Source organism: Polypterus senegalus, chromosome 9 (genome assembly GCF_016835505.1).
Source record: "Polypterus senegalus isolate Bchr_013 chromosome 9, ASM1683550v1, whole genome shotgun sequence".
Lineage (NCBI taxonomy): Eukaryota > Metazoa > Chordata > Cladistia > Polypteriformes > Polypteridae > Polypterus > Polypterus senegalus.
In genome coordinates, this window is record NC_053162.1 from 89,468,136 (window position 1) to 89,491,228 (window position 23,093).

The window sequence follows — 23,093 nt, forward strand, 5'->3', positions numbered from 1 at the left end:
AAATTATGGTAAAGAGTAGCAGAGGTTAGGTTTAGGGTTGGGGGATAATAGCCCAAAGGCTATATTAAAATGCATTGGCACACATCTCCCCAATTATAAATCTTTTATTTTACAATCCCCACCCATCCTACCAATTGTAAAACCATAATTTAAATAAAATGTCTATAGATCTGTTCTAAAATATCCATCTAATAATTTCAAATGTGTCCAATAATTTACTAAAATCAATTATTTAAGATAGGAGGTGATGATTGGTGAGCAGCAGTATGGTTTCATGCCGGGAAAGAGCACTACGGATAGATGCCATCTTTGCTGTGAGGGTGTTGATGGAGAAGTATAGATAAGGCAAAAAGGAGTTGCATTGTGTTGCTGAGGACATAGAGAAACCATATGACAGGGTGCCTAGAGGAGGACTTATGGTATTATATGAGGAAGTTGGGAGTGACAGAGAAATATGTAAGAGTGGTACAGGATATGTACGAGGGAAGTGGGACAATGGTGAAGTCTGTGGTAGGAGTGACAGATGTGTTTAAGGTTGAGGTGGGATTACATCAGGGATCGGCTCTGAGCCCTTACTTATTTGCAATGGTGATGGACATGTTGACAAAGGAGATTAGACAGGAATCGCTGCGGACTGTGATGTTTGTGGAGGACATTGTGATCTGTAACAAGAATAGGAAGCAAGCTGAGGGGACCTTGGAGTGGTGGAGATATCCTCTAGAGAGGAGAGGGATGCAGGCCAGTAGGAACAAGACAGAATACATGTGTGTAAATAAGGGGGAGGTCAGAATAATGGTGGGGATGCAGGGAGTAGAGTTGGCAAAGGTGGAGGAGTTTAAATACTTGGGATCAACAGTACAGAGTAACAGGGAATTTAGAAGAGAGGTGAAAAAGAGAGTGCAGGCAGGGTGGAGAAGAGTGTCAGGAGTAATTTGTGACAGACGGGTATAAGCAAGAGTAGAAGGGAAGGTCTATAAGATGGTAGTGAGACCAGCTATGTTATATGGGTTGGAGATGGTGGCACTGACCTAAAAACGGGAGCTAGAGCAGGAGGTGGCAGAGTTACAGATGTTAAGATTTGCATTGAGTGTGGCGAGGATGGACAGGATTAGGAATGAGTGCATTAGAGGGTCAGCTCAGGTTGGATGATTTGGAGACAAAGCTAGAGAGGCGAGATTGTGTTGGTTTGGACATGTGCAGAGGGGAGATGCTTGGTATATTGGGAGAAGGATTTAGGCATGGAGTTGCCAGGCAAGAGGAAAAGAGGAAGGCCTAAGAGGAGATTTATGGATGTAGTGAGAGAAGATGTGCAGGTGGTGGGTGTGACAGAGCAAGATACAGAGGACAGGAAGATGTGGAAGAAGATGATCTGCTGTGACAACCTCTAGCAGGAGCAGCCAAAAAAAAGAAAGAAAAAAGATTGATTGATTGATTTGTACCAGGGTGAACACTGCAGTAGACTAGCCACCTATCCATATTTGGTTACTACCATGTACTGAGTACTAGAAAAAGCTTAGGATCTATGAAGATCTAAAGTTTGGATAATCCAGATATCTAAAGTTAATAGAATATTCGTAAATAAATGGATAAGAGAGATAAAAATTACAGTTCACAAAATGAATCAAATATGTTTCAGTGTACTTTTCAATACAATCATCTAAAGATGCTTGCATAATCAAGCAGTATTCTGACCTGAATTATGTGCATTTACTTTTAAAGTATAGGTTAGATAGTTGAAAACTTTTCAACTTAATAGATTTGATAGGATTGTTTGGTAACAAGTGTTATAGGAAAAGGTAAAATATTGACCATTACAAATTAAAAGCACAGAACAAAAATACAAGTTAGTTACCCATGTAATAAAACCTTATAGGTAGTATCAGACAAAACTTCACTAAACAAAACAGTCTTCAATTGCTTCTTAAACACACTGAAGGAATCAAAATTCAGAATTCCATAGGATCTCATGGACATGTGTCCAAGTACGTAGGTGCTGATCCATTTATTACTCTGTCGGCAAGCATCAGAGATTTGAACTTAATACATGCTGCTACAGGAAGCCAATGTAGTTAAATGAAGAGAGGAGTGACGTGTGTACCTTGGCTGATTGAACACCAGATGTGCTTCTTGCTTTTGGTGACTCATGGCAGCATTCTTGTCAGCAGAGATGGTGGCTCACCCAGTGATGTGTTATCAGGGTTCTAAGTAATGGGCTGGTGTTCACCATCTCTACAGATTCATGGTTGAACAGATATTTTAAGTGTTGTATCACAGCACTGTAAGATGCTAGAAAAATTATTTTAGCTTTCTGTATTGTTTCAGATATTTGCCTTAATGTAGCTGCTATATAGCGTACCACATATGTAGCCTTATCTGCACGTAGACAGCTGCTTTAAGCAAAGAGACTTGTTAGCTCAGCACAAGCAGAGCAAATGGTTAAGTGACACCAGCTACTTTTTATTGTAGGCGTCCCTCCTCAGCTGCTAACATCTGTGTGAATTTGGCAATAACCCTGACCAGGTGCAGTTATCACTATACCTTGAAAAGTAGTGAGAAAAGCGCTATATAAATGTAAACAATTTTATTAGTATTATTATGGAAATTCCTGTGTCCATTATTTTGGTTTGCCTACATTATAGTTAATGGTAACTATATTGTTTGAGTGTTAGGTATCTACTTTATAGCACCCCATGTGTACAGCCTTACCTGCATGTGGGCAGCTGCCTAAAGCAAACAGACTTGTTAGCTGAGCACAAGCAGAGCACATGATTATCTTTAGACATAAGCTACACCTTTACAAGCAGGTGCTCGCTCACTGTTCTGCTTTCTATTGAAGATGTTTCCTCTCAGTTGCAAACCTTGTGGAAATACAGAAATCATCCACACCAGGTACTCTTAGATATACCATAAGCCAATCAATACAGCTACAAATTAAAATAAATAAAAGCACAGTAAAACCAGTAGTAGGAAATGTGTGTGGAAAGAGTCTTTAAAGGTTAGGAAATTTGTTTGAAAAACAGTCTTATTAGAAAATATTTATGTAGGTGATGGAAAATTAATCTTTTCAGTTCTAGGCGCAGAGCTGCTTTCAGATTTTTTTCAGTCTGCAGAAGTCTTACCAATTTCTTTGGTTTCTTCTTTCATTAATTGTTCCCTCGTTTGCTCTCCTTGTTCTGCTTGATCTTCTATGTGTAGCACAGCTGCAAACTTAAAGGCATAACTTCCTGTGGAATTAGCAATGATTATAAAAATAATCAATAAGTGTTTGTCTTTCTCAGGCTTGACAGGCTGATTGTCCATTCTGATCCTAATTACCCCAGGCCTAACAAAAAGGATTTGTAACAATCTGTTTTTTTAGGATGTTAAAAGAATAATCTAAAAGATACTTAATTCAAGTCAGTAAACGTACAGAGTTTAAAATCAGTCTATATCAGTCATTTAAAATAAGACACACAAGACTCAGTTTGAGATGGAATTTAGAGTTCAGAGTTTGGAGGTTTAAGGAGACATCGTTGAAGTAAAGAAAAAGGTCCTGCTTCTCAAAATGCCAAATTGTTGGCATGTTAGTCCGTATTTGCTCTCACAGGTCAAATTTTGACTTGCTTCGAGTCCCAGTTTCTATTTTATATATTATTTACTTCATAGTTCAGTATTGTGAGTTTTGAACATTTGTTCTTCATATGGTATATGTCTATGCCTGTACACTTTCTCACAAACATTCACAGTTGACATTTTGCAGGTTTTTGTTATGTTGAAGATGTTTTTCTTGTTTTAGAGATCAATGAATTATTTTCTGTTTATCTCTATCCTCCCTGACTTTGTGATAACATATGCACTCTTTGGAGCATAAAATTAGATGTGTTTTTTTTTTGTTTTGCTTTGGTTTTTTTTCCTCATAAATATGATGCAAAATGACCTCATTCTGTCAATCGTAAACTGTTTTTTCCTGATAGTCTTGGTGTATACAGGATATATCTATCATGGAACACTGGTATCAGAGCTGCTGTTCAGTGCTCATAAAGTGTGAGTCAGCCTTCAGAGCCAACCTGAGATACATTGCTGTAATGAATTATCTTCAAAGCCATAGACCCTAACTAACATTAAGTTCCTTTTTGGGAACTTTTTTTGCTTTTAAATATGTATTATTGGCAGTAGTCTGTCAAACACTTGACAGTTTTCTGCCTACGCATGCCTATAAAAAGTATTGAACCTGTTGGAAATTTTCACATTTTATTGTTAAACACCATTGAATGCCAGTGGTTTTAATTTGACTTTTTTGAGTTTGATCAGTAAAAAATTAGTCTTTAACATCAAAGTGAAAACAAATCTCTGTAACATGGTTTAAATTATTTGCAAATATAAAGCACAAACAATTCATTGCATAAGCGTCCACTCCTAAATCATTACTGGTGTAGCCAGTAATAGAGACCACCTGTCTGCAGTCAAGAAAATTTAGTTGATAGTAGTGTAAATGCACATTATCCTGGAGGTCCAGCTTGTGGTGAGTCAGTATTGTGGTCTAATCTATGCAGTGAAGACAAAAGAATACTCCAGGCAACTTTGTGAAAAGCACAAGTTGCTAGATGGAGACAAGTAAATATCAAAGTCACGGAATATTCAGTTAAATCAATCATTAAGGAATGGAAAGAGTATGACACAGCTTTAAGAGCAGCCCATCCAAAATACTGATCTTGTAAGAAGAAGACAAGTGAGACAGTATACCAAGAGACTTCTGATAACTCTGAAGGAGTTACAAGCTACAGTGATTGAAATTGGAGCCACTTTTCAGACAGCAACTGTTGCCCTGGTGCTTCACCAGTGGCATCTTTATGTCAGAGTAGCAATGAGAGAACAACTGTTAAAAAAAAAAAAACAACAAATGCACATGACATCTCAGCTAAAGTTTGCCAGAAGGCACATGGAAGACTTTGAAGTCAGGTAGAAAATGTCTTAACAGTCTGATGACATTAAAATAGTGTTTTTTTAGTCGTCAGACTAAACACTGCTTGAACACTGCACATTATAAAAAACACATTATCATCACTTGTATTATGGAGATGGCACATTCATGCTGTGTGATTGTAGAGGGTAAAATAAATGCAGCAAAATATGGAGAAATCTTTGTGGAAAACCAGATGCAATCTACTAGAAACCTGCACATTGGGGAAATATTAATTTTCAGGCAACCACAAGCATAAGGTGAAAGCTAAATAGGAATGGGTTAAAAACAATAATGTTAATGTCCTGGGGCCTCATGCATAATGGCATGTGTAGAATTCACACTAAAACTTGGCCTACAGACTAAAAAATCCAGATGCATAGATTTGTGCGTACGCCAATTTCCACATTCTTCTGCTCAATAAATCCCAGTGAGTGTGAAAAGTAACGCTTGTGCATGCGTCTCTCGCTCCACCCTGACTCCGTCCAGAATTATGCCTCTTTGAATATGCAAATCAATATAAATAGCCCCTTATGTTTTGTGTTCTGTGAAAAGTCAATGGCAAAAGCACAGGGAAAAGGAAAAATTTCAGCAAATACCAAGTACAGGCAAGGAAAAAATTTACTATTTGTTGTTTTAAGCAGTGATATAAACAAAAAAAAGAAGTTGATCGAGTGACAGAGTGGCAGACAAACTTGAAAGTTCAAGTTCAGAAAGTCACACAGTGCCCGAAATAAAAAAAAAAAAGTGGTCAGATAATGCTGTCAAAGAGTGAGTCATAGCCCACCGTCTGAGTGTCATTTGGAAGCGTATTAGTATACAGAGAAAAGAAAAAAGCTGGGACACAGTGTGAAAAAGTGGTTGAAATTTCCACTTTAATCACGTAGTTTGTTTTGTCATTAAAGTAGAACATCATAAACTTCATCTTAAAATCATTTAACAGTTTCTCAATTGCCAACGTAACTAAAGTAGCACGTTAAATGCTTAGTATTCTATATACTCTTACTGTGTAAACCACTATATGCTTCTTGAACGGGCTTTCTCTTATGCCTACAGGACACAGAATACATTACATTCATGATGATAGAAATTAAAGCATGTATAAAGCATTGAGGCATGTTGGCACAGTGGTAGCAACGAGTTGCCGCCCCTTCCTGGGATTGTTCCTGCCTCCTGCAAGATGCTTGCAGCCCCGTGCACGAACCTCAATAAAATAATTCATTGCAGCAGTACTGTTTCTTGCAAAGGTACTAACCCCCATTCCTGTTCTTCCTTTTCTTTCTCGAAATAACCAATCGCCAAACAATCAGCTGTTTAATAAATGTCAAGCCATCTGTAAGTGTAGAACGTCGATTTTTCAAAACTTTTAAGGAACATTGAAATATCTTCGTAGTACATGTTTAATTATTCCATCCATCTATCCTTCCAAGGTCGCGCCAATCCCAGCAAGCAAACAGCACGAGGCAGGAACTATCCCTTAACGGGGCGCCAGCTCATCACTGATGCTGCGCCACCGAGTCCTTGCATATTTAATCAATAACAATATACATTATTTAAATGAAGCTTAAAATGTATCTGTATAATGTAATATGTATACTTTTATGCATTTCATCTTTAAAATGATATCAAGAGCTCCACGAAAATAGCGCCTGGAAGTCTAAATCGACTTAGAAACCAGTTGTCATCATCTGTAAATACGCGCTCTCAATTGAATTGAATTCCTTTACTGTTATTGTATGGTACAGTGAGATTCAATATGCAAATCCTCAGTAAACTTATTTTCCTATAAAATGGTAAAATAACATCAACAATAATAATAGGATAAAAAAGTGAAAAATATACAATATGAAAGCATAAGTGGCTCAGGTTGTGCAATATCACAACTGTAATGCAAGTTTACAGTGAGGCAATTCTACTTACAAGTACAAATAGTTCTACTGGGAGCACTTGATGGACTGATTGAGTGTGTTTATAGCTCTTGGGGTGAAACTGTTTCTGAACCAAAAGGTCCGTACAGGAAAGGCTCTAAAGTGTTTGCCAAATGGGCAAAGTTCAAATAGACTGTGTGCATGGCTGAGGCAGTGTGTGCTAGAAGCTATATCCCGATATTTCTCCCCGCTCTTTTCACAATCTGCGGTACAACTTTCCGATCTGCTGCTGTAGAACTGTGATTCCACACTCAGATACAGTGGGTTAAATACTCTGAGTGGTGCAGTGACAGTGACAATGCTAAAGCAGCTGTAGCATTTGGAATAGTTTGGCCATTCTGTGCACCATTATATGGTTACAGGTTGATTACAATCAGATGCCTTAAACAAATACACTGAAATTAACCGCATATTGTTTATTTGATAAAGCCACGTCAGGGATGTGAATCTAAAAAATAAAAGGAAACCACACAGGAACAGTAGCACTGCTTTCACGCTGGGTGCCGTCAGTTTGGAAAACCGAGTGGAGAATTTGTGTATGCAAAGGATTGACCTGGCGTGAAAATGTACGTGGTTTTACACCAAGTTTAGTTTTTATACATTGCGATGTGAGCATGGAAATGGGTGTACGCAACATTTTTGTGTGTACGCACCATTTATGCATGAGACCCCTGGTGTGGCAGAGTCGGAGTACAGATGTCAGTCCAATTGAAAATTTATAGCTGGACTTGAAAATTGTTGTTCACTCTTGATTTCCATGCAACCTGACAGAACTTGAGCAGTATTGCAAAGAAGAATAGGAAGAAATTGCAGTTTTCATAGGTGCAAAACTGACAGAGACCTGTGCACACAGATTTAAGGCTATCATGGCTGCCAATGGTGCATCTACTAAATACTGACATGAAGGGGTAGTAAATCCTTAGGTGATCAGTTATTTTGTGTTTTATATTTGTAAATAATTTAGATCACTCTGCAAAGGTCTGATTTCACTTTGACATTGAGTTTTTTTCTGTTGACCATAGCCAAAAAAGCCAAATTAAATTCACTGTGATTCAATGCTGTATAACAAAAAAATGTGAACACTTCCAAGAAATTACTACTTTTATAGACAGTGTACAAAGTTTTTTTAGATGCCAATGTGTGGATCAGGGATGCATAAGTGTTTTTTTTTGTCTTCTGGATGATCACTGTTGATTATGACATTGAATGTGTAATGTGGAAATGATCTTCCCAGAACTTGTTTGCCAGTTGTATAATCTTTCAGTCAGCACCAGCTACTTCTGTATCATTTCTGTTAAAAGATGAAAAGGAGTAGGAGGAGGTAGAGGAAGAAGAAGAAAGCTTGTTAAGAGTTTTCATATATGAAAATGGTTATAACATCATTTGGAACAACAGCAGTTAAGCAGCAAGCAAAACATATTTTGACATTACGCAGGCTGGAGTTATTACAGTAAACTGCTTGATGATTTGATCAGACTGCTGGTGATAATGCTGATCTTTTGCTTAAACAACATATCTTAGGATAGTAATGGTCTCTGACTCTGTGTGAGCCTGATATCATGGTATCATCTTCCTGACTGAACGGGGATGAGTAAGTATCAAGCGTACCTATTAATGCTGATAGCTTTGTCATTATAGTGTTTGATGTAGATGGCAGGTCAACTTGTGTGACTTTCTGTGTTATGGAGTGCAATATATTTAACAGAATTGGGATTCTTGGAATTACATTTTCGAAAAAATATAATTTTAGAATCTTAATAATTATGCATCCAGTGGTTCAGCAATAAAAGTAAATCATAATTAACCTACACAGCTGCTGTTTAGTATTTTCAACTGCCATGGAAATAACATTTTAAATGTTCTACCAGTCCATAGTGGCCAGTATACCGTGTAACACTATGATCTACTTATGGAGTAAAATTGCCTTAGAGAATACAAAATGCCTAAATAAACTGATCAGGATGACATTAAGAACTGTCCCTGGACAGTGTTAGTAAAGGTGATGATATAAATCCAGGCAATCGTGGATACTTAGTCCATCGTCTCTGTGCCTCATTGTTTCAGACCACCCTTAACAGCTTGCACATTCAACCACTGTCTGCTGCTTGGATTCTTTTTCCCTCTGCCATGAGGCTGTCTTGTACGTTTTCTCCTAGCCAATTAAAACCAAATTTTGGCACATGGATAATATTTCTTCATATTTTTATACAATTATTTTTATGTGTTAGATGTGTCTTACACTACTGTAACAGTTGGAGTTTTCCTGTATTACACTCAATTCAGATATTCTGTGTTGTTCTTGGAGTAAGTTGAGTGAATTTCCCTCCTGGGAACAGTAAAGACCTATCAGTTTATATCTACTATAATTATATAGTGCTTTATCTATCAGTCTGTGTATATCATTTAGTGACGTGTCTTTTTGTAGGTCGTAATTATATAAGTGCTCCATCTACCTATGCCTCCCACTGCGATGATGCTCAAGTGATTGCTCTTGAGTAACATATCACTGAAATGAGACTGTCCTGCTAGCAGTGGGCATCAGTCCTACGTATTCACACACTTATCTACTTATCCTTGTCAGTGTTGTGTCTGGGATATAGACGGAAACTTGGGAAACCCACAGTGGCCTGGAAAAGGTTTAAAATCCAAAAACAGAAGTTTTGGAATGTGTCACGTGCTTTACAGTTCTGTTCCTGCTAGCTTTTTAGAACTTGGCCTAAGGCTTTAGACTTTTAATTAGATAGTGTGATCCCTCCCTTTTAGGGGAAATTCAAACTCTAGTCTCTGGTGCTACAGTATGAGGCAGCAGTGCCAGACACCTGTGCCTTGTAGTACTAAAGTAATTTCATGTTTAAATAAAATTCCCTTTATAATAAACAATCTTATAGAAGTATACTTTTTGTAATATTTGAAAATAGTGAATCTTCTGGTTATTAGAATATTACACCAGTCAAAGACGTTACTCTGACAGAAAGAAAGCAGTGGACACTCTTTGAAACTGCATCACGTCCAGTCTTTCAAATGTTTCTGCAGCAGTGTGTTTTCTAAATGTCAAAGGCTTTTTCAGGCATGGAGAGATTAAAGCTGCAGGTTTGCAGAGGATGCATATTGAGTGGCCAAATGGGAAAGGAATTAGGATAGTCATGGTGTGTGTGTGAGAGTGTGACTGACTTGATGCACAAGTGAGTGAAGTTCAAAGGACCAACACGTACCTGAGAGTTAAACAAAACTAGCCAGGGAGTTGGATAGACTTTTCTAGAATGAGACTGAATAATAAACGATTCTGCAAGCAAATCCTGCAGTAAATTCCAGGCTCATTTAAATACTTTTGAATTATTAGAAGGAACTTAAACTTAAATATAGTAAGTAGTCACTGGGACTGAGCAATCAAAGGGAAAGTGACTAGGCAGAATGTCATAAGCAGACATGAGTCCACCATAATGTTTTTTTTTAGGCTGCTACAAAAGATTGATAATGGCGCTTGCTTATGCATTGCATGCAGGATATTACAATAAAATGGACAGTTCTGTATTTACATATTTCTTTCATTTGTTGTAGAACTTAACAATAATCCAAATAAAACATTTTAACTTTTGTGTTACAGAGTGTGCAGTCAATAAGTCAAATCAGTGGAATGGCTACTGGGATCATAACATAAGTTTTTAAAAAAAAAAAATTAAAAAAATCTTGCTGCTCCAAGAAGCTCCCGTTTTTTCCTCCTTGTCTCAGCCTGGTATAAAGGCTGTATTTCTTCACTGGCTGTAGTATGTAATTACACATTCATATGAGGTGGTATATTAAATAGAGTCATGTATTTTAATACATTTTTGTTTATCCTGGCACTGAAGGTGACATGCTATATGTTGGTGAGGATTTCACTGTACTCGGTACATGCTTATACAACTCCAACTACTACCATATTTATTGTATGAGAGAGAGAGAGGGAGGTTGGCAGCATGCACTAGTACAGCGCATTGCTGCACCCACCACACGACAAACCACCTCAGAATCCCAAATTAGGGCCTGAGTGTAGCTGTGCAACGGGTGAGGTTTTCTCGCAGGGCTGGATGCAGATTAACGTCATACCCAGGACAGAGCAATTGCAGGTTAAGGGCCTTGCTCATCGGCCCAATGGAGTGGAATCGCTTGTGGCAAATTATGGGATTCGAACAGCAATCTTTCGATTGGCAGTGCAGATCCCTAGCCTTAGAGCCACCACTCCGCCTGTATGTATGAGGCACTGACTTTACTTTTAATGTTCTCATAAAATTATTTTTCAAAGCATTATTACAGTTGTTTGTGCCTGTTTTAGGTGTGCCATTACTTGAAATTGTTGTTTATTTTGTAAAATTCATGTCTGGTTCTGTTTAGGTTGGATTGTTGATTTACAAACTCCTACATTGTGAATTTGTCTCCCTTGATAAGTTACTTATGGAGTTGTTTTTTCCTTCTGTTACCATATCAGTAATTGGCATCAGAACACATACGGGTCAAGTCAAATTTTTCTCTGAATCTGACCTGCTAAATAAAATGGCAGGTCAAAAAACAGGAAGGATATTCAACAGAACAACTTTATTCTCAGTTGGTCTCATTTGCTATAGTTCATACTGTTTTCTCTATGTAACCTTCTTGTGTATTTCATTTATATGAATATCAGCACTTTTTAAATTTTATTGCAATTAAAAAAAAAAAAGTTATTACATGTTATCTAAGACATGATTATGTCTATACATCCATTCATTTTTGAGTTTACATCTTCCATTACACAATTTTCTGGACCCAGAGCTCTTCCTTGCGACAAGTACAAGATATAAATCCAAATGCTGCTCCATCACAGGGCACACTTGCTCACACTAAGCTCCTGTTAGCCTCGAGCTAGGCGGACGATGTGGTGTAATGACTAGAGCATTGTACTCACACAGGCACGTTTGTTCTGTACCGTGCCCAAGTGTGATTGTCCCAACCTGCACTCACACTGCGCTAATGTTCTGGGCCTGGCCATGCTTTCGTCATTACATTGTGATTTGTGTAAAGACAAGGTCTGAACATGGAGTGACATCTTGCATGTCATAATGATTTGACTTATTTTGTGGTTGTCTTGGAGTTGTGTAGAGCAGTATAATACTCTGCCGTCTTACAGATTTATTGAGTGTGCAGCGCAGGGTTTTGGTGTTAATTGTGCTGCACGTTCAAGAAGATTTTTACATAGACAAATGATGTTAAGGAAGTAATTTTTAGCTTTTCTTGTGCAGTACAATTAATGTTCAACTGTAAGGTGAAAATAAAAACCTATTTTTAACTCAAAAGATATTGAATGAAATGAGAATTACATTATCTAACATGTCGCATCATTGGCGTCATGTCTGTTTTCCATGCTCAGGCATGTTTAGTGATCATACTGTTCCTGAATACTACTGAACCGTGCTTGGGCCCAACTCTTCTAGGTGGGTCAGGGCACGGTACGGTTAGCCCAGCACAAAGCAATCGCACTATTCAAACGAACTAGACTTTGTGCGGTTACATATGGACAAACGTGCTCGAGAATGGAACGAATTGCCAGTGTGAGTACGCTCTTAAACCTGACTACTGACGTGACAGAGATGACTATACTTCCTTAGAAGGCTGGTGTCTTTCAACATCTGCAATAAGATGCTGCAGATGTTCTACCAGACGGTTGTGGCGAGTGCCCTCTTCTACGCGGTGGTGTGCTGGGGAGGCAGCATAAAGAAGAGGGACGCCTCATGCCTGGACAAACATGTAAGAAAGGCAGGCTCTCTTGTAGGAATGGAGCTGGACAGTTTAACATCTGTGGCAGAGCGACAGGCGCTGAGCAGGCATCTATCAGTCATGGAGAATCCACTGCATCCACTAAACAGTATCATCTCCAGTCAGAGGAGCAGCTTCAGCAACAGACTGCTCTCACTGTCCTGCTCCACTGACAGACTGAGGAGATCGTTCCTCTCCCACACTGTGCGACTCTTCATTTCCACGAGGGGGGATGGGGGAGGATAAACGTTACCATTATACAAGGTTATTGTCTGTTAGACCTGCATTGTTATCACTCTTTAATTTAATATTGTTTTTTATCAGCATGCTGCTGCTGGAGTATGGGGATTTCCCCTTGGGATTAATAAAGTATCTTATCTATCTACTGGTCCAGTCCTCATTGTGACTCATTGTGTGACTGCACAAGCTATGTAACCTGCCTGTGGTATGGAAAACACACACACACAAAAAGTTAGCTTGGGTAAGGCATTTGTTAATGGTAATGTGGAGAAGCACATGTTTGGAATGTCTGGGTAGACCTCTGCGGATACTGAGAAGAGCTGTAAGTTTTATATAGACTTGGCCAGACCTTGAACCTGCCAGGAGCTGTGAGATTGCAGCGTTTACCACAGTACCACCTTATTGTGCTGCAGATTAGGTGTAAAGTGAAAATAAAAATAATCTCTTCACTGCATTAATAACACGAAACATTACTAATGAGGATAAATACATCATGGTGATGAGGAGAAGGAGGTGGTGCACTGTCAGGTCACCATTCACTATGCCAGAGAATCAGCACTTGCATGTTATCTAAGGAATGTTTTGTTAACAATTGCTTACAATGCTCCTCTTAATAAACATAGAATAAACAGCTTTATAACCTTCTGATTAAATACTGACTTGCATTTTCTTTCAGTAAAGTTTCAGCCAAAAAGTGTGAGAGTAAAGAAGTGAAAAAGAAACTAGAACCAAAGGAGAGGAAGAAGCCTGGTCCTAAACCAGGCTGGAAGAAAAAAATTAAATCAGAAAGGTAAGGCAGAAGTTCCATGGCAGTTGTTAGTGGGAAACTTCAGTAGTGGCAACATGTTTGTGTTGAATCAAAACCAGAAACCAGTTATTGCTTTTCAAGCAATGGGTCATTTAATTAGATGGCTCGGTTTTGTGAATATGTAGAAATAAGCAATTTTATCTATTTATTTATTATAGAGAGGAGCTACCCACAATTTATAAGTGTCCTTATCAAGGGTGTACAGCTGTCTACAGAGGAGCTGATGGAATGAAGGTACATAAATAAATTATTAAAATATCCAACTTTTGATTTTTTTGAACAGTTTGCATTTTAAGGTTTATGCAAATTACTCCTTTGTTACATTATGAACGACAATGAAAGTTTTAATCAAATGCCTTTTCTGTTGAACTGGCATTCTGGCAGTATTGTAGTAATCTTGATAGATGTCACTTTCGTTGTTATTTCTCATTAGAAACACATTAAGGAGCATCACGAAGAGGTTCGAGAGAGGCCGTGTCCTCACCCTGGCTGTAATAAAGTATTCATGATTGACAGATACTTGCAACGCCATGTCAAGTTAATTCACACAGGTGAGTGTGACCGTGGCTTGCCAGTTTGTTTTCTGAAATACTGGACTACTAAAACTATAAAAAGTCATTTTAAAAAACAAAAAAGACATTTTAAGAGCTGTATACACAAGCAATGCTCCTCTTTTTTATCTTAATATAGTTAAACAAATCACTCTGGTCCATAATCGGGTGGACAGATAGCCCGGCTTTATAGTGCACTGCACACTAAGGAATTCTTGTATAATAGTCCGAGTTTCTCTGTGTAGCATCTTTAAAAAAAAATATTTAAAATATGTTATACAAAGGAAGTGTGGTGCTTTAGTGTTTTTGATAGGGCTGTTTACTATGTATCTACAAAAGGAAAAAAAGCACATAAAATATAAAAAGACATTTTGAAATCTGTGTCCAATTTGAATTTTCACTGCAGAGTTACCTTTAACCTGTTTTGATTTTTTGAAAGCAGTATCACAGATTTAACTCGAGGGAAAATGTAATTCAGAGAATATATATAAAAAGTGGACTCGTTACATTTTAAAGGACACCAATGCCATGTTTTTACTTATATATTTTTTACTACCTTAAAGTTGGAATTTTACAAATGTATTATATCAATTTGCCACTTTTAACTTTTGTAGTTTGAATTGTAAGAATTTAAAAGTGCAAAAAGTTGTGTCATCAGTGGCACGGCATTGTAATGCAGGCAAGCTCCTCAGATTCTAATGGACCTTGTTCAAATAAAAGTAAAAACTCAACCTGCAGAAACAATTGTTGTGTCTTGCAGAGGTCCGTAACTACATTTGTGATGAATGTGGGCAAACATTCAAGCAGAGGAAGCACCTTTCTGTTCACCAGATGCGACATTCTGGAGCAAAGCCTTTGCAGTAAGTTCTTTAATGCTTCAGTTAGTAGCTGCAAATGTTGCATCTGATTTAATATTATCATTTAAACTAAGCGTTTTTTTTTCTCTCTATCTTAATTACCTTTCTCCCATAGTATGGATGTGTGCATAACATCTTGATTATGTTTATCCCATTTGCCCCAGTATTGGTAAAAGAGAGGAATGGCAGTTAGACTATCACAAATCTGCAAATAAAATGCATCACAAACTGCTTAAAACTAGGCTGATATAGTTCAAGTATTGCATAAGTCTTATGTAGGATGTGAAAATTAAATAGAAAAATAATGTTCCCTGAAGGGCTGTCAAATTAGCCATAACAAGATTTGAATATTCAGATTAAAAATAAATGAACAGTTATATGTATATAAACTTAGGTTAACAATTCTGGGTGTTACATATACATTTGTATGTGCATTTTTCTTTTAAATGCTTTATTACTATGGTCACAGTCGAAGAGGCAGCAAGAACAAACATCAATAGTCAGTCAGGTCAGGTTGGGGAGTGTGCACTGGTACAGCGTGTTGCCACACCCATCACACGACGAAACAGCTCGGGATCCCAGTTGGCAAACCCCAATCCCCCCACACAGGAGATATACGGACCATTCCCAAACTCCAGAAATTACCATTTTTTCTGCTGCAGCCAGGTGTTACGTGGGCGTCCCCTTGGATTGGTCCAGGCTGCTCGGGCCCTCAATAATGAGGATCCTGTAAGCTGGATCACCCTCGGGGTATCGTGCCATAATTCTGTAGTGCTGTAATTGATACTCCCTCACAATGCAGATAGGAAGAGTCACCAGATACATGAATGTTGCTGCCTAGGTAAGTAAACCTCTCAACGTGGTCGACATTCTTTCTGCAGACAGACACCCAAGTGATCATTAAAGGCCTGAATCTTGGCTTTCATCCAGGACACTCGCAAGCCCAGACACAGACTCCACACTCAAGTCTCTCAAGAGCCCCGATCAGAGCCTCGACTCTGCAAAGATCACGGCATCATCAGCAAAGTCAAGATCAGTGAATCTTTCTCTCCAACACATGCCCCACAGCCACTGGACCTCATAACCTTACCCAACACCCAGTCCATGCAAGCATTGAACAGCGTAAGAGCAAGTACTCAACCCTGATGAACCCCAGAATCAACTGGGAAAAACACAGAACTTCTTCCCAGCACTCACAGTAAAAATATATAGGCCGACTGTGACATCCAGCAACTTCGAGGGGATCCCACAAATTCTCTGGGTGTCCCACAGGGTAGCTCGATCAATGTTCATTTACTCAAATGCTTTACAAAAATCAACAAAGGCCCCAAAAACGCTACCTATAGTTGCGTTTGCGCTCCATGAGAACCCTCAGTGCCAGGATGTGGTTCATGGTAGACTTCTTAGGCATAAAACCAGACTGCTCCGGTCCCTGGTAGGCAAGCAAGTGATCATGGACCCTGTGGAGGATGACCCTAGCAAGGACCATACCTGGCCCAGAGAGCACAAGCCAAGCGATCACCCTTCCCTTTCCAGTTAGGGACGACAAGTCTTGTTTTTTTAACTGTTCCAGAGGTGCCTTCCCAAAATGTGTTTTTCCTGGGCCGCGCCCCAGGCCTGCTTCCGATTCCTCATAACTGTCCTTCCAACAGAAAGATACATCAGAATACTTATGTAGCAGGATACCATTTAGTAAAACCGGTCCCAATACATGTGTAGATCAGAGTGCAGAGAAGTGGCGTAGAGAAAAGGGGAAAAAAAAAATGCTGTAAAGGGGTCTGGCTGTGTGTTTTGCTATTGAGGATGATACGCTGTTTTTTGATTTCTCCAGTGCCAGCCATCTTTGTTAAGGGGTAAGCTCAGAGATGTGCAGGTGAATGAGCCTCTGGTGTCCTCTAATGGACTATCTTATCGGGCAGACCACAGTCTATGAGGCTTGCAGACTGTGTTTCTGGTACTTGTATGAGCAACACTAGAGCACCAAAAGGAACAGTCCTGTCTCCTTTTCTTTTTACCATTACCTGCAACTTAAAAATCTGATTCGTTTGTGAAAGCACTTGAGATAAGTACGTGTTTTACTGTAATGTGTGCAAAGTCAAGAGGTAAATCCAAATGGTGGAACATGTTCCATTTCAAAGGAAATGTTTTCCGATAAATGTTAAAGTACTGATTCAGATTTTAGGATCCCTCTGACAACAATAATAAGCTCCTCTGAGAATAGTTATTTGGTTTGTCAGGTGATTTTTACATTTGAAAGCTAAAATTAACAACCAAGTGTTTGGAGGAAGTATTGGAGCACAAAGATTGTAAGGGAAACGACTTATCCAGAAGCAAACTGCTAATGAATAATCAGTAATCGTTAAGTAGTTTTGATCCACCCAAGACAGAAGAAACCACCTCATTTAATGCATCTGTCCAGCGTGGAGTCGGAGTCCATCCCAGCTGCAGCATGAGGTTTGTTTGTGTTGTTTTCTTTAATTTTTATGTATAGGCATTATGGGGTGACTTCTACTAGTACAGTAATCCCTCCTCGATCGCTGGGGTTGCGTTCCAGAACCCCCCGCGATAGGTGAAAATCCGCGAAGTAGAAACCATATGTTTGTATGATTATTTTTATATATTTTAAGCTCTTAGAAACTCTCCCACACTGTTTATAAATATTCTCCGCACAGTTATACAGTAAACCCTTGTTTATCGCGGTTAATCCGCTCCAGACAGATAAATGAATTTCCACGAAGTAGGATTCTTTATTTATAAATCTAATATTTTCGCAGTTAGAGCATAGAAAACCTGTTTACGACCTTCTAAATACGTTTTTTTAACATTATTAGAGCCCTCTAGCCATGAAATAACACCCTTTAGTCAAAAGTTTAAACTGTGCTCCATGACAAGACAGAGATGACAGTTCTTTCTCACAATTAAAAGAATGCAAACATATCTTCCTCTTCAAAGTGTGCGTAAGGAGCGGAGAACGTCAGAGAAAGAGTAAAGTAAACAATGAAAAATCAATAGGGCTGTTGCGCTTTTAAGTATGCAAGCACTGCGATAAAGCAGCGGCAATGAAGGGATCAATGCGAAGGTAGCCTTTCAGCATTTTTTACAGGAGTGTCCGTATCTTCTAAGCAAACAGCCTCTGTGCAAAAGCCCCTCTGCTCACATCTCCTCCGTCAAGCGCAGAGAACGTCAGAGAGAGAGAGAGAGCGCGAGATTAAAGCAAACAATCAAAAAATCAATAAGTGTGCTTTTGGACGCACCTCGATAAAGCGGCATTTCTTAGAGGAGCGTCCGTATTCACTAGGCAAACAGCTTCTGTGCAAGCAGCACCTCTGCTCACAGCCCCTCCGTCAGGCGCAGAGAATGTCAGAGAGGGTGAGATAGAGGCAGAGACAAGCAAACAATCGAGCACCGCGCAGGAGGCATATCTTATAGCATTGAGGAGTTTTAGTTAATATGTAATACATGCTCTGATTGGGTAGCTTCTAAGCCATCCGCCAATAGCGTCCCTTGTATGAAATCAACTGGGCAAACAAACTGAGGAAGCATGTACCATAAATTAAAAGACCCATTGTCCGCAGAAATCCGCGAATCAGCGAAAAATCCGCAATATACATTTACATATGCTTACATATAAAATTCGCGATAGAGCAAAACCGCGAAAGTCAAAGCGCAATACAGCAAGGGATCACTGTATTTTTTTTTCTTTGTTTTTCTGTGGGGCTTTCCACTGTGCTGCACTTAAATACCAAAGTTATAACAGATAGCATTTAGTTCAGCTGGGACTGACGTCAGTATATCCACTGGCTCAGAGCTGCAGGTATTACATTTCTATATCAGAAAACATACGGGTTCGAACAGAATAAGATTTGTGACAGCGTAAAACTTCAAAACTGTTCTGTTACACGACAAACTTATTTTCTAAAGGCAAGTCTAAAATTGTGTAAACAGTATAAACCAACTGTCTGAAATAGAGTTTTGGCAGAAAGAGCAGCATGGTACATGAGACTTTGAATGTTATTTTTGATAATTGATAATTTATTCAGGCCACAGAGTGTGTGTGTGTATTTATACAGTATATCTATCCATCTGGATATTATTTAAAGAGCTTCTATAAACCGCCATATTCACAGCTAAAGTTCTCTCTTTTTTCTTTTTTCCTCTGTTCTGTTCTTGGTAGGTGTGAAGTCTGCGGTTTCCAGTGTCGACAGAGGGCTTCGCTGAAGTACCACATGACTAAACACAAAGCGGAAGCCGAGCTGGAGTTTGCCTGCGACCAATGTGGGAAACGGTTTGAAAAGGCCCATAATTTGAACGTGCACATGTCTATGGTCCACCCACTGACACAAAACACTGACAAGAACAAGTCCTATGAGACAGTTCAGTTCATACCTTCTGATGAACCTCAAGGAATAGAGAGACTGGCAGAAACTTTAGCAGATCCCATCATTCACCAGGAAATAGCCAGCTGAGATAAGGGCATTGGGCAGAAATGAAATTTCTGTTAATTTTAAATTAGAAAATAATGTTGCCCAAACTGTTTGCAGCATGTTCAAAAGGTAAAATATTAAGTAAGGCTGAAATCTCACGACCGCTCTGATAATGGTGCTGAACATTATCTAAACCTATTGGCTCTTCTGTACGCCATTTTGCAACAGAAGGGAGTTCAAAATGATGCTGTAGGGTTACTGGGGAAAATAAATCAGTCATTAGGTTGTTTGTTGTATTCACTGAACAGCACATTTTTCTGCTCTGCATGGATTTTATTTATTTTCAAACCTTTTAATTTTGAGATGTCTCAAATTCTCTTACATGACTGTTCTTTTGGTGATGTAATAAGTCAACATCAGTTGTTTCTCATTGTTTTAACAAATAAAACTGATTAAGTTGTGTTTAAAGTTTTTTTTTTAAATAAAATATAAAATACACTATTTTTGAAATTTTGATAACCTAATGCTTGCTCTTATTGTTGCTCAATGTAATACAGTCATCTGTAATATATTGATGGCAAGTGCAGGGGGGTCTGACGTACAAAAGCCAGCCGTGGGCATCTTTAGGGGCAACGAGATCAAGAACGTGGGGGTCGGCTCTGGTCAGAGTGGGCTGCAGCCATTCACTTAATTTAATGTCGGTCTTGTAGCTGATGGGTCTCAGAAATCAACACTAATGGGACTTGCCACACAGAATTCAAAATTTTCAGCTTTGGGTTTTATGTTAATTCACTTGCTTATCTAGGATTTTAGTTATTGACTTGATGGCAAGTAATGAGACAACAGCTTCTCTGCTCCACTGCTGCCTTAATAAGATAAACACACAGAGTGAGGAGCTATAATCCGTCTGAAGCCAGTTTGTTGATCTTTCCAGACAGACATTTTGATTCAGAGTCCTGTTGGGATTCTGTGGTGTCCTTCCTCAATAAAAGGAGAGTGCAGAAAACTACCATTGGTTTTCAATTCAGAAATAGGTTGTGAAAAAAGACGCCCCCCACGGTCAGCAGAGAGGGTCCCTGCTCTAAAATTTGTATTGAAATTAGTGAAAAGTCAAGCAAAATAACCCCTTTTATTGGCTAACTAAAAAGATTACAATATGCTAGAGTAGTAACACATTGGAACATCACCAAAGGCACAGTGGCTCGTGGCTGGGGTCTTTACATATTAACTGTAAGGTTTTTTTTTCTTCCTAATATTTAAGAGTTTCTTTTGTTTTTCAGCTATATTCACCATGCACGTGGGGCTTCACTCTGAAATAAGTCCTGCTGCTCTTTATCTGTTTCATGGCTTTGCTTTTGTCAATAAAGGAAAAAAAAAAAGTTAAGCTGATTCATTAATCCTTGGGGGTGAATTACTTGAATGGTGGGCTACAGCCATAGATACAGCAACAGTAAAACACACCGCAGGCTCCAACACTAGCAGGGGTGGCTTGCCTTCTGCAGGCATTGAGGTTTATTTGATTACAGATGATAAAGAAGAACTTTGGTATTTTTCTAAGTCAAAAGTTATTTCTTCACAAACATGCATAATGTATATGCCACGTGAAACTGTGTAGTTCTACAGTTAAAGCAGTTGGGATTCTGTGTTGTCCTTCCTCAATAAAAGTTGTTGACTATTGATCCATGCTTTCCGTGTTTCTGATGCATTTGTGACAAGGATTGGAAATTACTGTTTTATGATATATTCCTGGTGATATTTTTCTTGGGGTAAGGATGTGTTATCCTTTCACTTGTCTGAGGTCTTGCAGAACTACATAAATAAATGAATGTAGCATGAAAAGTTTACTGTGATTTGGTCTACCAAGAGGTTGTTGCACAGGAAGACTCCGTGGTGAGCTGTCGTGCACAGCTGGCCTTCTTTTAAATGGTCGACTCTCATATTCAAAATTGACAGGCATAAACTTTTTTTTACAGTGTGTGTGTGTTTGTAATCGCAAGATATGGATCAATAATCTTTAGCTGTCTTGGTTTGACAAATGGACGTCTTTGGTACATTTCCCTGGTTTTCCTCCGTGACCCATTGCCCACAATGTAAAACGCCAGTGCAGGCAAGATATTTTTTTCAATGTATGGAAAACACTTAACTTTTTTGCCATTTTGTGTGGCAAATGCATATATAGCATGTTTGTGAATAAATGACTTTGACCTGAAAAGTACCAAACTTAATCCTTTACACTTGTCCTATAATTGTTTTTATTTTTTTTTTAGATTTTAACTTTCCTTAACTATGCGAGGAAACGCTAACATATCACTTAAATCATTATCTTTATCTACAACTTGAGGATGCTGAGGAAATAATCTCTTAAGTCACGTCTCTCTGATTGCTAGGCATCCATTTGCAATGAAAGTACCGTCAAACACTTCAGAATCAAATGCGATTTGAGCAATTCCAAAAAGCATGTGCTATTTCGACTAAGGTTATCCGCAAATTCTTGGGGGAAAACATCTTCCTTTATTCTGCACACACTTTGATGAGCACCATAGTCCTCTGTAGTTTCAGGAACAGCTAGAAGAGCTGATCTACAGGGAGACGCAATGCAACCGCTCTCAAATACACGACACGTACAACACTGCTGGGCGCAAACAACATAAAATCAAACTCGGTACAAAGCAAGCGCCATTAACAGGGTGAGAATAGAATGTATGTCACTGCATTTTAAAAGCTAGCTCGGTGTTTTTATTTTTCCCAAACTAGCTAGATGGGAGGTGAGAATTATTTTGGTGATTACAGCACACATTCGATATGTACATCTCAAAGGTTTAACTGAAATGTGTCTGGACATAAAGAAGGGAGACAATAGGATTGGTAAGAACAGCATACACGTTGATTAATACAATCACTTGGAAAGGAGCTTCAGGACACAATGTGAAGCCTGGTTTTATTTTAAGATTTGTCGGACCTCTTCACTGTTCACCTTGCTGTAGAGCGATGCCCCTACTGAACTCTGCCAATACAGTGGGCCTTACATTAGTTGATGAGAATTTTACAAGCAGCTTAAAGAACCTCCATTTTAAATACTTAATTTTCCTGGACCAGTTGACCATTTTTTGGGGTTTGCTTTAAACATTTCTGCACACAAGTGAGTACTTACAAAATTTATAAAACGCTCAAGTTGAGGATGAACATTTTAAGTAGCTTTCACAGACAATATAGTTATGAGCAAATATGGTAGACAAGCTACACGGATGGAATACACAAGCATGCCATGCAAACAGACACAAAACAGTCAATGTGCTGCAATGAGCCGGCGGCCCCGAAAATACACAAGGCTAAGGTGGTCTCGCTTCCAAGCATCACGTAGTACAGCGTCATGGAGGCAGCTTTGTAGATTCTAAGTGTAGATGACTTAAGTAGAAGGGGGCCCACTTTAACATAGCAGTGATCGCCATCCCGTCTTCATTAATTAAGCATGTTTCTCACTCCTCTTTCTGATTCTTGTAAATGAGATTTCTTTGAAATTTTCTCACAAAGTTAAAAACTCAGCCCTGCAAGCTGAATATGCAGGTTAGCTATGCAAGTG

General features: G+C 38.8%; 1 protein-coding gene across 2 annotated transcripts in view; it reads left to right on the plus strand.

The window, feature by feature from the left end:
• znf276 (zinc finger protein 276) overlaps positions 1-21,192 on the plus strand; it is a 68,514-nt gene extending 47,322 nt beyond the window's left edge. For both annotated transcript variants that reach the window (XM_039763453.1, XM_039763454.1), the window contains 5 exons: positions 13,550-13,663; positions 13,840-13,915; positions 14,115-14,232; positions 14,993-15,092; positions 19,264-21,192. In XM_039763453.1, coding sequence (XP_039619387.1) covers positions 13,550-13,663; positions 13,840-13,915; positions 14,115-14,232; positions 14,993-15,092; positions 19,264-19,555 — 700 coding nt within the window. In that variant the 3' untranslated portion in view covers positions 19,556-21,192. The remainder of the gene's footprint in view (positions 1-13,549; positions 13,664-13,839; positions 13,916-14,114; positions 14,233-14,992; positions 15,093-19,263) is intronic.
• Positions 21,193-23,093: the final 1,901 nt, after the last annotated feature.